General features: G+C 40.0%; 1 protein-coding gene across 8 annotated transcripts in view; it reads left to right on the forward strand.

The window, feature by feature from the left end:
• LOC107093578 (transcription factor COE3) overlaps positions 1-18,336 on the forward strand; it is an 82,180-nt gene that overhangs the window by 34,466 nt on the left and 29,378 nt on the right. For 4 of the 8 annotated variants that reach the window (XM_015388727.1, XM_015388719.1, XM_015388724.1 and 1 more), the window contains exons 7-8: positions 14,246-14,327; positions 16,974-17,115. In XM_015388727.1, coding sequence (XP_015244213.1) covers positions 14,246-14,327; positions 16,974-17,115 — 224 coding nt within the window. The remainder of the gene's footprint in view (positions 1-14,245; positions 14,328-16,973; positions 17,116-18,336) is intronic. The other 4 variants (XM_015388722.1, XM_015388723.1, XM_015388725.1 and 1 more) reach the window with 1 other exon arrangement.

The following is an 18,336-nucleotide window of genomic DNA, read 5'->3' on the forward strand; positions in this document are numbered from 1 at the left end:
TAAATTATGTCAAAGGGAAATTATATGTTTTGGAAAGCTCTTCCTAACAAGACCATTTTAGACCATGGTGTGCTATGGGCAGGAAGGAGCTGCTATAGATGTAGCTCACAAAATAGTGTTGTATACTACGGGGAAAAAAATTCTATTTGATTTGTTGTAAATGCTAAGATCAACTGAGACACAGGGACAGCTTTTAGGATTTTCCTCTTCTACAAACCTGCAGTGATATCTTTCCTCTACAGGTAAGGGAACTGTTACTCATAATAACTTCATAGAATATTGTTTCAAAGACATCTCTACTCTCCTTTACAGCAAATGAGAACCCCAGCCTTACATAAGGTAAAGGTAGAGTTGTGATGGAGTCCTTCTGAGAGGGAGGTTACTATGTAAATACAAGCTGGAACATAATGCGGCCATGCCACTGCTTATTACTGAGGATGTAACTACCTTGTCGCACTACCGGTTATTTTCATGTGGTCTAGAATTACGGACATGACCACAAGTTGACCTCAAACACACGTGTGTATGAGACACAAATTACGACTCATTAGGCACAGTGAGGAGTGTGATTGGCATGACCTTTGAACCTGGAGACGTCAGCCGTACCCATCCTCCGCTCTGCCCCGCTTTTTGACAGCCACCAGTCTGACAGGGGTAGCATCGGCATCAGCTAATTAATGCGCCACTTCAGAGACCCTTTCATTTATAGCTTCTGAAAGGCATTATTAAATTAATTAAACCACCAAGAGTTAGTCATTATGAAATCAGGAGGTTTACATGGATGACAGCGTTTATGAATTAAACATCCCCAAAGTTCCTCGCAGGAGATACCCCGAGCTGCATGCGGGTACCTAGCGCGACAGATGTTTGCCCCCCTCCTCCTCCTTCCTCGAGCTAACCTGTATTGCAAGCGATTTAGGTCTCATTTGGGGGTTTGAAAACTAAAGGCAGGGAGAAAAAGAGGTTCAGGATAGCTAATGAGCAGAGAAAGAGAGGGGAAAAGGAGGTCACTAGCTCTGTTCATCTGTAGACTGTACAGATGGTTCTGTTTTATACAATGCAACAATGGCGTACATCAATTTGTTGATCGCTAATAGATAGTTACTCTCAGAAGAATTGCAGTCTGGGATTAGCTGTCTGCGGGTTTGAGCTGAGAACTCCACATTCATAGCCTGGAAACATTTAGCGAATCTGTGTGCTGTTTTTAACTCATCATGTAATATGAAAACTACAAATGGTTCAGAAGATAAATCCCATAAACTCGGGCTTAGCTGGAGAGCAGAGGGCAGAGATGAGTGGCTCGCTCAGGAACCTCGACGATAGACTTCTTTTCATCTGTGGACTGAGATTCACAGATTATCTCAAGAGGCTCTCTATCTCTGTCCTCGTCTCTATTTCTCTTCCTCTGTTGCACCCTCCCTCTCTCGAAGCCCCCACCCCCTGAATCAGGAAGTTTGCCAGCTACTGTCTTTGTTTACAATGCCAAGGGAAAATGTCAGAGCCGTTGAGAAAAATATCCTTAGAATCTCTCTTTTTTTCATCTTCTTAATCTAACAGTTTACTGAACTTGATAAGTGTCCTATCAACATGCTAATCAAATTACTTCGGAACCAAAATTGACAGTTTTCATTAATTATACAAGATTATTCTAATTGCAATTCAAATTTATTCATTCTGAACAGAAGGTATTCAGTAATATTTTACAAAATTTGCATATTAAATGGAGGGACTTGTGCATTATGCATGGTAATGTATGCACAGTTTCTTATTTTTAACTTCACGGCCATATGTGGTGTCGTTGTAGGAGCAGGTGAAAAGTCTAAGTGTGTTTAATTTGCTTGACAAACATTCGGCTGGAGCTTGTCAAGGGGAGTATTGTGAATGCCAATCTTTATTCCCTCTTTATTGATTACCCCCAAACCCTAAACATCTGGAGGTAAATGGCACTGAGAGAGATGAACTGAATCATGGGATTAGTACCCTCAATGAGTGAATCACTATCAATTACTTCAATAGCATAATTCAAGTGTACCGCATAAAAAAACAGCGGCACCTTGGTTGGAGCGCGGGATTAATATTGCAATTTAACGTAACAATGGAGGCGCGGGAATGATATGGATGGCTTCCAACTTTTTTTACATTGATGTCAGGGAGCTAATGCCGTTATCTAAATTCGAAAGTATTTAATTCCTAATTTGAGCTTTGTTTGTGGAATGAAAAGACTCCACGCATTAGGCACATGTTTTAAAAGGTAATGGATTCTGTGAGTAAAACAACCTTATTTATTCACCGAGACGCAAAACCCCCAATTTGCTCTTTGTTTTTATTTCCTAAAGCGGGCAATGAAGTGCAAACAGCTTACTGGGAAGCTGTTTACTACTGTATATGACAAAGGGAGTGTGTGCGTCTGCATGTGTGAGTGTGTGTGTTTATGGGGAAGGGGGCTGGCTCTTGCAGCTCCACAGGCAAGGTCTTGTGCTGCAATGTAAGCGTAATAATTATCAAACAGCATCGGGGGCTCTGGGTACGGGCTTTAACAGGGGGAGAGCATGTTTGATATGTAGAATCAGCCCATAGTGCATCCATAGAGGGTGACTAAATCGCACGGTTCATGGATCACATTAGTATTGCTCTGCATCCACCCTCGCACTATAGGTGATTTCCATTTAGACACACATTTCCACACGAAGATAAATATGACTTGAATCGTAATTTCCCCGAAGTAAATATAATACAAATACAACATAATACAGTGTCAGGCCAGGCAGGCTAATAGATTACTAGCGTGTTTTCCATTTGTATGGTAAGTGGTGAGCCAAGGTGGTGGTCTGGCGAGTAACAAATTGAATGTTTAATCCATCTCAGTGCAGATTGAAGGTATCAGAAAAGATCGGTAGTCTTTGCAGTTCTCCTGTGACTGGTACTACATTAGACCTTTTTTTCTTCTTCTTCTTCTTTACTCTTTAGGGAATTTTGAGGAATGTTGTCGGATTAACAAGAGGTGCAAAGTGCTGGATAAATTCAATTTCTTATCTTTTCAAAGAGCATCTGCTCTTTTTCAAATAGGTATTTGGGCTTTGATGGGCAGTATTTCCAGTCACTCGCAAGTGTAATCTCTGATGGCTGATTAAAATAAGACCAGCTCTTCTTGGACTAGATAGTTAAAATATTTCATGACTTTTAATTACTGAATTTTTTATTAGAGTATTGAATTATTAAATGTCGTAGCAGTCACATATGTGGAAGTCATTACACCCACTATTAGGACCATCTTTTAGAACCTTCTTTCCTATACTATTGTGGAGAAACAGTGACAAATATGCAAAAGACATGCCTCTTTAATGTTACCAACTATTCTCTAAGTGCATGTTTAATTCTTTAATAAATGTTTGCTCTTGCATTTGGAAAAGCTAGATTAGCTCCAACTGTGCAGCGTCTTATATAAGTGTGACAAATTGATATTTTTATATAGCTTAATCTGTTTACTATGATGTTTTTTGCGAGGACTTATTACAAACTAATTAAAGAAATCACTTTGATATAATTAGTCAGATTTCAGGAAGCTCATTAGTAGTAATTTGCATGAAAAATAAGCCCTGTAGTGGTGCTCAGACCCAGCTATCCGATCTGTGTTTTATCTGGTTACACATCATCCCCCATTGTTTGTTGTTAGAGGCTTGTCTGAAGTGGCCCACGATATTTTCAGTCATTGCCCTGAGAAGCGGCAGGGTGTCTTTCAACAAATTCCTCCGCCTAAAGCTAGTCAACCTGAATGTGGAAGCAGACACGCGCTTCTGTGTACATAAGGCAGGAGGACTGAGCAGCAAAACACCGTCTATTTATCTGTCAGGTTCCTGACAAAGAACTGAGCTGACAAGTAATGGTTTCCCCCAGCAGAACAGGGGGAGCTCTTTTTTTTTCCGACTGTACTTACATGCCCAGTCTATGCCCAGAGACTCATGTTATTTGCAAATCACAGTCTTTGAAAATTCACAAGCGGGGCGAGACATGCCATGCTAGGGGTTTGTCAGCTGCCTTCATAACAACGAGCTGTATCACTAACAGTGTGCGGTTTGGTAAGGAAGCAGCTTTCTCTAAGCATTTGCCTTGCTGTCACTTTTTCCAACACATGCATTCTGTGTCTTCATGCATGGGGTCTTTCCTCCCTTAGAGGGTTGCCATCTTCCCTTTGGACTGACAAAACGTCCACACTCCCACTGATATAAAGAAAGAAGTGGGGAGGAAAAAAAAATGCATTGCTGAAATTACATCATTCGATGCTTTGGTAGCTCTTCTAGAAATGGAGGATTACATATTATATGATATGATAGAGGTAATGTAGGGGTGTTTAATACTGAGAAAAAACAAACATATTTTTAGGCATCTCTCCAATAACGATAATTTTGTTATGACCCCAAATCACAAACAATGTTTAATTTATAAACTGCTTTTAGATGTTGCCAAGAAACACATTTTAGAAACTAGGCTCTAATGATATACCTGCCTATTTTAGTGGTTCACTGACTTTTAGGAACCCTGTCAATTTAGGGAAAAAGATTATGCTTGCTAACAGAATTTAAAACGTTTACTTCTAAACTTCTACAAACAAAATGTCATCATATTCCGCTTGAATTTTATTATAAGAACAACATTTTCTTCCCAATTTTTAATGGAAAACAGGCCTTGCCCTGGCTATTCAAGTGCACTCAGGTATAGAATATGTTGATCCCTGGTGCATGGTTAGTACTTTGGTTTATTAAAATAACTACTTGTCCTTATGAAGTTTTAAACAATTTTGTCAGTCAAACAGGTTTGCATAATTCAGGCATTGACATAGCAATTAAAATATGGAAAGTTTTTACATCTGAGTGATCTAAAAAAATATTCATCAGATCAATCAGAGGGAAAGACTTTACTTCTTTAAAAGCTTTCTAAAACTGACAAATTACATATTACAAAATCACTTAGGAGTCAGGAGGAATGGGCATAAATTCCTGCAAAATACTGTAGAAAGAGAACATGCATATTTCCCCAAGTAGCGCAGCTTAAAATGCACTTATACCAATTACTGAGGAAATGTATGTAACATTCCGGACTTTGAAGAAAGTTAAAAAAAGAAATACAAAAAGAAGATTTTTCAGTTATTTTATACAGTGTATGCAAATATATGGCTGCAAATGTACAGATCACACCCTTGGATAATAGTTATGATTAATTTACAAATTTTAAAAGTCATTTCTTTTCACATAATGTGGGGTTCCAAACGATGGCACAAAAGCAGGATCTGTTTATTCTCTACTCTTTTCCCACCATGGGGCGAAATCCTTCCCTAAACATCCGGACAGAGAAGCACTTGTGTGACGTTGATGTCACAGACCTACCTGGCCTCCCTCTCACAAAAGCTAAGGTATCATTAGCTAGGCTCACACAATGGCCATTCAACCAAGTCACTGCGCTCCTCAGGACTCAGGAACAATGTTATTTTTTGTCTCAGAATTATAAAGACAGACTTTTGCAGGAAACCTGACAGACAAAACCTTTTAGAGGTAAATGCTCCAGGCGGCTTTTGGGTTTAATCTTTTCCCATTAGCATTTGCACCCCCCCACTACACTCCCTCTTTCCCTGTGCTCACACACAAAGACCATATTTACAGGGTCAAAAAGTGCAGACTCTAATTCTGTTTTATTATCCTCAAATTTGACACTTTTTACTTTTACTGAGATCTGATCAACACGTTTTACTCATTAAAGGCGTACAAATGATATTGTTTTCCAGCAGAGTATTTTTAAAAGTCCAAGGTAGAGAAACATTACTGTATATACACAGAAATCCTATATGTGTACAAGAATATAAAAAATGATTAACCTATGAATGCAAAGACTAACCTAATAGTCACACTGTCAACAACACAACAGCCATGCTAAGGGTTCATAGACCTACCTTTGTGTGTGTTTGCTTGCATCTGTGTACGTGTGCACACATTCACTTACACTCATGCGTGTGTGTGACTCCATGTGTGTGATTCATTCCAGGGCAGTTTTAGTCCTTATAAAATATTCATTTTGGTTGTGCAGGGCCCTGTAATTGCCATCTCTCACCCTGAATTATTTATACCTCGCACAGACTGACAAAGCTTTGCCATACGGCCCCAGATGAATCAGAAAGCAGCCATCTCTGCTGCCAACAGCACTGGGCTTTCACACAAATATGGCAGCCACGTCTCTCTGCCTGGCCTCTCTTAATTTGACATTTTCTTTTTCCCCCCTGCCTTTGTCCTAGGTGCAGAGAAAGGTTACCTGTTAGCTTTAAGCACCGACCCACTCTCTGTCTTTCTGTCTCTATCCCCCCCTACCTACATGACAGTCCGCTCTGTTTTTTTTCCCCCTCCTTTTTTTTTTAAAGCTTCTGAGAATGCGTCAAAGTGGTGGCAATGTCACAGTGAGTGCTTCATGATGACTGATCAGCTCTGACAGCCACTTTAGATGTATGTATTATACATCAGTAATAATATGATGTAGGAATACACTCGCATAAATACGAGCATGCTTGGACTGACTGCAAAAACTATTGACTCACTGACCTAAAAGCAGCACTCACACACACATACACACATATGTAAATCAGCCCCTGATGGCATGCTAAGTCCACCAAGACTGTCTGCACTGTAAGCGGTAACAGCCTCCCTGCAAACCTTTGCTGTACAGCTGTGTTCTTCTGCACCTCGCCTGGATCTGATCACTCTTAGGGGTGCCACAGGAGAGCGCCTGTACTGTATGGCTCTTATTGTGTTCTTCCAGAGCACCCCTTCTGACACCCTAAATACAACTATTCACCCAGCCACTGCAACATGTGGTTATCTTCCATCTCACTAGTGCAAGGAGGTGCTGACTGGTATTTCCTCAAGGCCTCAAGCTCCAGCTCTGACCAGTAATCAAAGCAGCATATTTCTTCCTATGCACAAAACCGCCCCCCAAAAAACAAGCGGATACCTTTTTGGTGTCCAGCTGGTGAGTAGGTATTCCTGGAAGCTGGGTTGTTGAGTGTTGTTATAATGGCTGAAACCTATCGATCTATACTGTTTATACTGTCATAGGTGATTAAAATAAAAGGTAAAACTAATGTTTTACTAAGTTATGGTTTAAACATAATGTTTTGTACAGGCATTGGCTTAATTACTGTGTACCTGAAATAATAATCTCTTCATACATTTTCAAGATTCTTTAACATTCAAGGTGCAATAACTACAAATACTGGATTTATACGATTTAGCCTATAGCTCTCAACTACAGTTTAGTTCAATTTGGTATATTCTAAACAGAAATATACCATGCAACCCAATTTGGTGTGATATGATGCAATAATGATGGGAATAAAGCGAGGCAGTAATAATTTGCAACTCAATCAGAACATTTATTGTGAAGCCATATAAAATACATTTGTACTACAAGCTTCAGTGGATTAAAAAATTGCAATGTAAGAGATTTTTTTTTTTTATCAGTAACTAGACAGTTAGAAGAAAATTGCATTTTCTAGATTGGGATTATCAGAAAAAAAGTAGATTTTACAAAAGACATCTTTAAGACATCTTTAGAACTGTTTCTGAATGGGATATGTTACTACAGCAAAACAGAAAAAAAGTATAATATTCAGTATGATAATTGCTAGAAAATTTTTCAAAATTTTGATAATGTTAAATCTTTTACTTTTTCTTAGGGCTAGGTACCTTATTTTGCCAATAGATACAACATAAAACATGTTGCCAACAGTAAAACATAAGTTTGACTTTCTCCTTTTGACAAAAGCAATCATTACATTTTTACATTATCATAAAACCTTGCTGTTTTTCTTAATTTTGTATCAAGGGAACCTCTCCCTTGTCCATGCATAATCTGTAATAAACATTTTTTCAAGCTAGACAGCCATTCAGCTGTATTGAGGATTTCCACCTTCAATGCAGAGGATGGTTTCTTTGTGGCATTTAGCATCTTATTTGTTGTTTTTATTTACCAAAGCACTAGACAAGACAAAGTTACGCAGAATTATTCATGCCCCGTGTCTTATTATATTGTGTTCAAAGTCCTGGTAGAGTAACGCCGTATTCTGAGTAAAACAAAGAACAGCATGCAACAGTACACAGCCTCTGCGGCATCTAGATCTGAATGGGATAGGAAAGGCAGAGAAAGCTTGGGGCTAAACATGTAATGTGTGGCGGGGCTGGAGCTAAAAGCTGCATAAAGCACACAGCCTTAGTCCACTGTTAGCTGGTGATGGATAGTTAGCAGGAGCTCCAAGTCTTCGTCTAATCTGTTACAGTAAACCTATGCCAAAGCCCGAAGGGAATCAGTGGGGGCTATAGCTGGGAGTGGGCTTGACGTGAAACCATTTGTGAAGACGAGCGATTCTCTTAAGTAAGAAACTAACAGTGTAGAGAAAAAGAGAGAGAGAGATAGGTGGTGAGGAGAATGAGTGAGAGTGTGAGGGAGAGTGAAGGAGGAAGAGATACCATAATGAGTCCTGTAGCCATGGAGTAAATGAAGAGGGATTGACAGAGTGAGGGATCCTCAAGTGAAATAATGTCAATGCCACTCTGCCCATTAGAGAGGAAGGGGGTGGGGTGGTGGTGGAGAGGGTAAAGAGGGATGAATGGAGGGACAGAGCTACATCTTACGTTGCAGAGGAAGCACATAAATTATTTGTGACACCCTCGCAAAACCCACATATACGATCAACAGAAATATGAAATATGAAACAACACTATAAACCAACAATAGCGGCTGAAAAAAATAAAGAAATAAAAACCCAGAAAGGGCCTTGGAAATACCTAATAAATTCTCAGAGACGTGTAGTTGGGGGTATTCGATGTCGAACAATAATAATCACAGCAACATCTGCCTTGCTTTTCTCTGAGGAGGTGGGCAGCACCAGTGGGTGGAAGGGTTAATCTCCCAAACCCAATAAGGTCAGATAGTGAGGCACTTGTTCCCTGATAAAGAAGTGATAGGATCTGGTGGTCTGGTCCCTTGGCGCTTGTACAGGGGTAGAGCAAATATTGTTAATGTGCTGTCGTTTACTTCAGCTAAGACGAGAAAAAACAGCCCTATTTGACGAGAGAGGACAGCGGCAAACCAGAAATATGACAGAAAGGGCCGAGTTCACTTAGTGCGGCCTCCCAGGGACTTAACTGGCATGTATATCGGGGCACGCTCAGCTGCATAAATAAGTGTTCGGGGAAGATTAAGATCTATAAGTGTCTCTATTTCTCGTTTTACCTGCCCCTCCTTGTCACAACAGGGATCTGAATGCAGTTCAGTGAAGTGCCTAATAACCAGAGCAGTAGGTAGGAAAGGCAGGAGGCTTGACATTAAGACCCTGGCGTTTTGGAAATCCGATATGCTATTGACCCGTGTACTACTATCTCAGCGTAGAGATCTGGTGTCAGCAGATTGTAGTCTGGTGTTGGGAGCCGTTTCTTACAGGGCTCTTGTAACAGGGGCCCATTGAGTCTGGGAGGCAGCTGGGGCCTGATGGGCTAGAGCTGGGTGGTGATCGATACTCACCACCCCGCAACGGATGACCTCACTGTCATGGCTGCCGGCTGTGGACACTGCATGCTAGTCATTAGTACCGGGGCACCAATCAGGAGCTTAGTCTTGTCAATACCTGCCTCTTACAGATACTGTGGCCATCTGTCAGTGTATTGTGTAACGGCCTGAGTAAATACAGGGAGCTCTTTTGAACAATAAGAACAAGGTGTACTTTCAGTGGGAAAAAAATTGCTTCCCAGGAAGTAATTAAGAAATGACAGAAATTAATGTAGACAGAAATGGATATACGAAATTTTTTTTTATGTTTCAGATAATAATAATAATAATAACAAAAATCCAAATATTCAACCTATTTAAGTAAAATGCATTTCTATCAATGGCTCTGGCATGTGAATAGGGTCTCTCAGGTTTAAGCCAATAAGATGCACTGAATTCTTAAGACCCGTAACTGATATCCTGGCTTTGAGCCAAACTTATTTAGAAATACACTCTACAATGACTATTATGCAAAAAAAAAAAAACATGTTCACTCATTTGGTTGCAAACACATAGCAATATATGCCTTAAAATACTGAGTTACTAGTCATATTTTAATAAATTGATCATCTATTTGCCAAAACATGTGTCTTATTTCAGTGATTCACTTAATAAAATATCCAGTTTTTAAGAAATAACACCTTAGTAAAAACAACAATAAAGTATTAGATAGATCAACAAATACATTGTCACTAACCATTATTTGGTTGTCAACATTTTGAAAAGCCTACAATTTGTTAAGAAAAATATTTTTAGTTATACTGAAACCGTTTTTTTTTAATACACTATATTCAAAATTAAAAATGAATCCCTAACCTTAATTTATACATCTTTAGAGTCAGCTATTGCTTTTTGTCAATTACAATGTTGTGATCATTTGAAAATAAAACTGAAAAAAAAAAAAAAAAAAATAGATAAGGTGGCAGTTTTCAATAAAAAATTTGAATAAAAATTCAATAAAATACATTGTTCATTTGAATTACCAAAGTTTCAAAGTTTATAATAAAAATAGATTATGGTGCTTCAGAGACAGATAATATATATAGGTTGCAGGTAAAGCTGAATGTCTCAAGAAAAAAAATAGTTTTATTAATATTTTTTTTATTTCTGCGACATGGGATCTGTGCTTTCCCAAAAAAACATTTGTAAAGAAACATCTCATATTAAGTAACATGAGCTCTTTAGTCCATCATGTAGATATGCCAGATTTAGTCGCAAAGGCTAATTTTCATCTGCAAATCATGACAGGTTGGCAGATATGAAACAAAGTTGTAACGTTCCAAACAATAAAGACTTTCTAAAAATACAGCAAAGAAAAAAAAAAAAGAAACTAGAGTAATAAGGTAAGAAATGAACATGGACCATAACTTGTTTAAAAATTCTGGTCATATTTAAGACTAAAAGGCTTAAAATGAAGATGAATAAATTAAACACCGTTAAACACCTTACAGAAACCTTGAAAAAAAGAATAAAAATGAAAAGAGAGCTGGCCTCTAAAATCGATAGAACGTTCTTAATAATAAAACATTATCCTTATTTGCCCTCCTCACTCAAATCAAAAGGTTGGACATTTATGCATGAGTGACATCAACCCAGCAATTAAATTGGCCATTGAATGAGAGAAGGGCTTCCTCACCTCCTGTGTTTGTTTTTTCCCCCTCTTCTCTCTTCCTTTTTTTCCCTATTCCCCCCTCTGTTTGATGATAGGAGAGGGTGAGCTCGAATTAGGGCGATGGGTCTTCCTTTGAGTGTCAGCCTAAAATGATCAGAGTAAAGATAAGAGGGTCTAGCAGCCCTCAAATCAGTCAAAGTGCCAAAGTCGGCCTTTTTCTCCTCAATTACCGGGTCTGTGAAGCCAGGGAGTGGAAGGCGCAGAGCCTGCTGCATTACTAAAGAGACAATCTATTTCCCCTTTGACCAGAGGGAGAGAAATCATTATGGCATGATTAGTAGCTTCGGCAGTGGGCGAGCATGGAGGTACTACAGGAGAACCGTATTAATTGCCTTAGACCAAGGCACGAGCAGGATTGTTTTAACGTTGATTTGTGGACCTGTATGACTAGCTGTCGGAGATAAAAGCCCGTGTCAGGTCTTAGTTATACTGGCAGACTTCAGGCGTACAGAATGAGAGGCTTGATGTCAAAAAGAGATTCTGTAGCAGGCCTGGAAGTCTTTCTCTATATGCCTGTCGATGTCTTCCTCTTTGTCTTTCTTCACACTTCATAGTTTTCCTTTACGCCTCCCACTATCCCTCCCTTAACTCTCCTCCCCCCCACACCCCCCCTTCCCTTGCATGGACTGCACCCCACCCCTTCCCACACTCCTGTTCTCTCCCTCCTCCAACTGATAGCTGCCTTGGCCGATTATTTCATCCAGTGCAGTCCACTGAGAGCTTCCTCTCCCGGCTTTGGAAGAGCTTTAATTAGCCATGTTAATATCCCCTTCATTGGCCTTAATATCACTCAACACCTTCCTCCATCTCGGCGGCCACCAGGGTCCCCCTGTCCTGTCAGAACAGCTGATTATTGAGAAGGATAGCTTTAATCAAACCTAATTGCAGTTCATTCTTTCCCTCTATCCCCCTTTGCCCTCCATTGCCAACATCTAATGGCAGCGACGACTTGATATCCCATTAAAAAACAATTAAACAACCTCCTTTTGTCTCTGTGCGTGCCAAAACACCAGCACAAACTTCTGTAGATATTTAAGAAGTACAGGAGAGAGAGGGGCCTTGTCTTAATTGCTCTCCTTTTCACCAAGGACCAATTTGCAGAGTACTCATGGAGAATCCTAACCAACTCAAATGTAATGAATGCTATAGCAGTTTGGACAATATAAATGAAGCCTCTTTTTAAGAGGAGAAGTTGTACTTAATTGCCTTCATAAGATTAAACATAAAGAAGCTGCTTTATTACTGTGTGGACATTAACTTTTTGTTTGCAGAAATTGCATGAAAAGGTATTGAAATATACAAGGAAAAGACAATGCAAAGTCTTTTTATGAAGTGAATACCTGAAAAATATGTTCTGTCTCAAGCTCTGACATAAATTGTCTCTCAATAGGTGATGTACACACACACACAAACACACACACATTCAAATACATGCATGCTCTATGAGGGGCGACAGACAAATAAAAGTCGTATTTCAGGTCTGCTTTCCGCAGATGTCTGCTGCTCTACATTATGACTCTTCTGGGAAATAAAAACAGGGTCAGGGAATTAGAGTACATAATGGTCATTTTGATGATCAGCCAACAGATGCAACCCGAAAAACACAGAGAACACAATCAAGTGAAACGCACTAATGACAAGTTAGGGTGTCTTTTTTTTTTTTTTTTTTTACAGCCTTGCCACACACCGACAGGCAATCAGCATTCTGGCATGGTTTAAAACATCTTTTATTGATGTTGAAGCCAAAGCTCCTTGGATGTGGAGGGAAAATATTTTCTCACCTCTGCTCTCCCTCCTGGGTCCACATTGGAGCACAAAAGTATAGGAGTCTATCGAAGAACACTTCTAAATGACCAGTGCATGTGTTAATGCGGCCAGGGTTAGAAGGGTCATTTCAGAGTCTGATTTATAGCCTGGCTGGAATCCCACTGGGTGAACGCAAAGTCTTAAGTGTTGTGAAAGCGTCCTCACAGGCCACACAAGCCACTGAATTTAGTTGAATGAAATGGCCGTGCAATCTATGGTGCAATCTATGGTAATCCAGTAAGACACAATGATTCTACAGACAAGTCATTTTTACAAAGGCAACCAGCATTGTATATAGTAATAACTGTGCAATGTGATGAAAAATAAATATGGCTGTGCTGTATTTTCTAATTGGAGCAACCAAAGGCACAATCAGTCAGGATCTGTGGTCGATTTCATTGTTTATTCTATGTGTAGAGTTCTTGCACAATGGGTTACAACTGAGATCATTTCTTGCACAAGTTTTCTCCAGTAAAATTTCAATCTTTAAGTATCTTGCATCGGGGAGGCCACATCTGAATAAGCACAGCTCTATATTTGCCCCCTTATCAATACGTCCAGAAAAAGAAGAGGGAAGCTGATGCAAGCTAAACCGGGCCCAGATCTCACTCAGACGTGACATTTGTTCAGACGCGATTAGCCAGGTTGTAATTTGTGGCATAATTGCCTCACCCACCCACAAGTACATGGGTGTGTGTATGCATTAGGTGTGTGCGCCTGTGTGTGTGGCATTTTGCGGTCCCAGGAGTGTCCGCCTAATTGCCTGACAGGACTATAAGTTTTGTGGCGCGCTCTCACCTTGTTAGGTCCTTTATCCCTGATGCTCTTCAAACAAGACCTGGTCACAGGTGGGCCTCATTTGCTTCCCTATTGAACAGGAGAACTTTAATTGCACAGGGGGTGTCCTGGGATTAAAGAGGTGGGTGGAATATCAAGTGACTTCCTGTATGTTAGTGGCAGATGGGTGTTGGGGTAGACCTGTGAACTCAGGTGAGATCACAAAGAAGCTGAAGCTCTTGAGTTAGAAAATAAAATAACATAAAAATGCTGTGGATGAATGAATGGATGCAGCCAGGAGTGTTTGGAGAGTTTCATTAAATAAGTAGTGTTTTTATTTTCTTTAAAGTATTTCACCTTTGTGAAGATAAGTCATCGTTTTTGCTTCTCTCTGTTCCTCTCTTTCAGATTCTTCCTAAAGTTCTTTCTCAAGTGCAATCAGAACTGTCTGAAAAATGCAGGGAATCCACGAGACATGCGCAGATTCCAGGTGACTGAAACCTATTTCACACATATGTTCTATTTCTGTCACTGTCTTTCACTGTCTGTCTCCCTTTTTCAGACACACACACACGCACAGGTGTAGAAATGTGCAGCTACAGCTGCTACTCTGCACTAACTCACCCTGACACAGATTCACATATGAACACATTCTTATTACTGGCACTGGAGAAAGCAGAAAAAAAAAACAGAGGAAGAAAGAGTGAGGGATTTTGTGTCATGCGTGCCCTGGACAGAATATTTATTAGGGAATACCATCTGACACAAATAAGGATATAGGATTTAAGAGTGCCATCAATTGTGTTCCTGACAGCTTTCTGAGCCCCAGTGTATAGGGGAGAAGATCCAACCACATGTAACAACAGTGTTAACTCAGGATCTGTCTGGCAGAGGAAATGCATACCTTCTTGTGCACTCATATGCACGGGCACGAACACATATGGATGCATGCACATAAACGGAGCGCATGTGTTTGCTTTTTTTGTGTCCATTTCTACTTCTAAGGCCCATGTACACATGCTTAATGCCAGTCATGCAGCTCTAAGAATGGGAAAAGCAGGCTCTGAAAAAACGTGAACACATGAACAGAGTGATTTTAGTGCTTCTTTTCCCACAAACTTCTGATCTGTCAGAGAAGTAAAGACTAACAGCGATTGACCTCTCCTGATCCATTTATCCAACCATTCATCCATCCTACTGAGACATTTTCAACACAAACAGCCCACTAGGTCAAGGTGAGACAGCAAGAGTAAGTGTGATTTGTTCTATCACGGTAACTACAAACTACAGGAGAGCGTCCGTCACTGGCAGCACTATGCAGTGATAGACATATGAGGCGGCATCCTCCAGGAGGAAGCCCAGACGTGAAACAGACAAGACAGGGTGTCCCCTCCTGATGTCACGGCCATCAAACCTCCCCTGCCTCCTCAAATCTTCCCTCAGGGTGAATGTGGACTGATGCGTGACAGCCACCATGGGTTTTTACCCCTCACGATATAGTGGCTGGAAGAAATGCAAAAACCAACTTTCATTTTTTCGAGGTTCTGAAACAAAAGGATATATTTTTTTTATTTTAAAAGATGATGATCGTAACAGTTAGGATGCCATTACCCCCCTAATGGATTTCCCAGATGTTTCTGCATAGGTATTTCTCTGGCCAAAGTTGTGTATTTTACATGCCTTAGACTCTACTTATTACCCCCCAAAACCAGCTGGAGGCCAGAAAGGGCCCAATCCATCATCCTCTGCTTGGCCCAGCTCTGAACCTGCTCACAAGAATGGAGCTCTTTCACTTCCCCTTCTCCCTCTACTCCCGTTTACACCCCCACCTTTCCCAAACCAACCAAAAAAAGGACCCCCCCTAAATTCCAGCACCACGCCGAGGTCACTTACCGGCGAAGCAAACCTGAGAGGGGCTCTCTCTTTCCGGCTCAGAAAACACTTCAGCCATTCACAGGCAGGCCTGCTTGTTTGGAATGCGGTGGCCAAAAAACAACAACAAAAATAAGCGTTATAAAATATGGAGTGTGGTTTGGAATATGATACTGGTAAAATGTTTGCTGAGCGATGGGGATGGCGTACGGCCTGGATGTTAATGACTCCGGTAATATTTTAAAAGGAACGGCCTTCCATGCTCAGGGTTGGTGGGATACTGATCAATATTTTTGAGTGTCAGTCACGATGGGAGTTACTGGAGTGGATAAATGGAAATGGTATTCAAGCAATTAAATAGTCAATTTAGAAAAATGCAAAACATAAAAAAACAGAAATGAAGAAGATTGCAATGTGATATTATTCGAAAGGGGCAATCACTCCAACAGGTGTAACAACAGTTAGAAAGGTATGCTCCTGACCAGGAAGAAATTCATTTTCCTTCAGTTTTTTTACTCATTTTTTTAAAATTAGAACTACAAACTTCATGAAATTCATTCTAATATCATAAAATACACCAAAACAAGTTAGAAAATAATGAAGTAGAGGAAGAATAATATAGACATGTTTAGCATGCATCTTTTTTGGTTGAATCAATAACACGGTGTTAGTGTGTATGTTTCTATCAGATCTCTCAAAACAAAATTTTTTTTGCAGAAAAACTAAGACTTAAAATAAAAATAAAAAATGTTCTTAATTTGTTAAAGGCAGTCACTCTAGGACTTTGTGAAATCTGAATAATGCAGTCATACATTCTTCATGCAACTGTATGTTTGAGGTTGCTGTCCCTCTGGAAGGTGATACCCCTTCCCTGGTTTTGCATGTTTTGCAGCCTCCAGCTGTTTGTTTTTCTTCCAGGATGGCCCTACTTTAAGCTCCCTTCATACCAATTGACTATGTCCCACAGCATGATGCTGCCATAAACACGTTTCACCCTCAGGATGCTGTGTTCAGGGCTATGTGGAGTTTCCAGATAAAAAATGAAATATCTTGTTTTTGCTACTGTACAATTATGAATTGTTTTGTAGCAGTCCATTAAAAAGTACTCCATTAAAGTCTGTGGCTATAATGTGATCAAATGAGAAAAGGTGCTGTGTGTATTTATATTTTCAAGCTATACAATGATGTATGCAATATAGATTTCACTGTTTGAATCTGTTGCCTGTATCTGCTACATCACATCTTCTTTCTGCTTCCCTTGCAGGTTGTCGTATCGACGACCGTCAACGTGGACGGCCATGTGTTGGCCGTTTCTGACAACATGTTTGTGCACAACAATTCCAAGCATGGGCGAAGGGCTCGCAGACTCGACCCTTCAGAAGGTACGCCTCCTTATCTGGAAAATGGTAGGCACATTTTTACATCTTATAATTTGCTACGCTCATTTTTTTTTCTATTAGTTTCTTCTTTTTTATTTTTTACTTCAGTTTTTATATCACACACCCATAGCTCCTTATTCTTCCTTTAGAATCAATAGACTCTCAATCATCTCATTTTTTTTCTTTTCTTTTTTTACTTTTGAAGTTGCTTCTCGCTTCCATCCCACCTTGTGTGATGTGGTGCCTGGAAATACTATGCAATATGCAGAGTGTTTATCATTTAAATACTGCAAGTGACAACCAATAAAGAAAAAAAAATGTTATGCTACCAATTCCGTAATGCACCTACATTTGTCCTAAAAGCCACTTTGAAGCATGATCAAATTGCTGAAGAATTTGGCTATGAGGTCAATTTCCTGCCATTGGGGTTCTGTAGATTTAGCTGAGTGAGAGTTGAAACAGGGAGAGAAAAGAAAAGACAGAGGGCGGGGGCGGGGAGGGGGGCGTTTGCAGCTGATACTGAATGTGTGTGCGTGGGTGCATGGAGGAGTGGGGTGGCCTATGCGAAAAACAGAACTTACTGTTTTTCCTCCAACTGATTCCATATGATAGACTGATTGCCTTCTCAGCCAAAAGAGAGAAAAGTGGGACCACCAAACCATGGGAAATCCAAAAAGTTAAATGCACCAAGTGTAACCTTTCAACCCTTGTGGCCCTCACTTATGGATAGAAGCAAAACGTGCAGCTGAAATGCTGTAAAAAAGAGAAGAGAAAGCTGACTTAGACATTCCTGCAATTGCTTATATTGAAAATTCAAGAGCCAATTATGGCTAGGCAAACAGTTTATATATATGCCACAGACTAAAACAAGCTTCTCTACACATTAATGGGCATTAATGCCTCTGTGACCAAAAGCAAATGTAATGTTTAATACAACAACGACAAATACAGAAAAAAAAAAAAGAAAAAACATAGACAATTAATATATCTCGATGCTCTCTAGTCCTAGTGGGGGAAAAAGCTAATCTATTTGTTTTTGTCTTTATTAATGACTCCTCTACTGGAGAACAAAATCAAATAATTAAAGTCCTGCCCGGAGCACCAAAGTCATTATGTTCACTGACGTTCTGTTTGTGTGTTTCACGTTTATGACACGATAGGTGTGGATCGCCTAGCAACCAGTTTCTTAATGAGGAGAGCAATTAAAGAGGTTGAGCCCTTGCCTCCGTGTTCCCCCGCTCCCATGAG

This window comes from Cyprinodon variegatus, unplaced genomic scaffold (genome assembly GCF_000732505.1).
Source record: "Cyprinodon variegatus isolate N-32 unplaced genomic scaffold, C_variegatus-1.0 Scaffold433, whole genome shotgun sequence".
NCBI classification, from domain to species: Eukaryota; Metazoa; Chordata; class Actinopteri; order Cyprinodontiformes; family Cyprinodontidae; genus Cyprinodon; species Cyprinodon variegatus.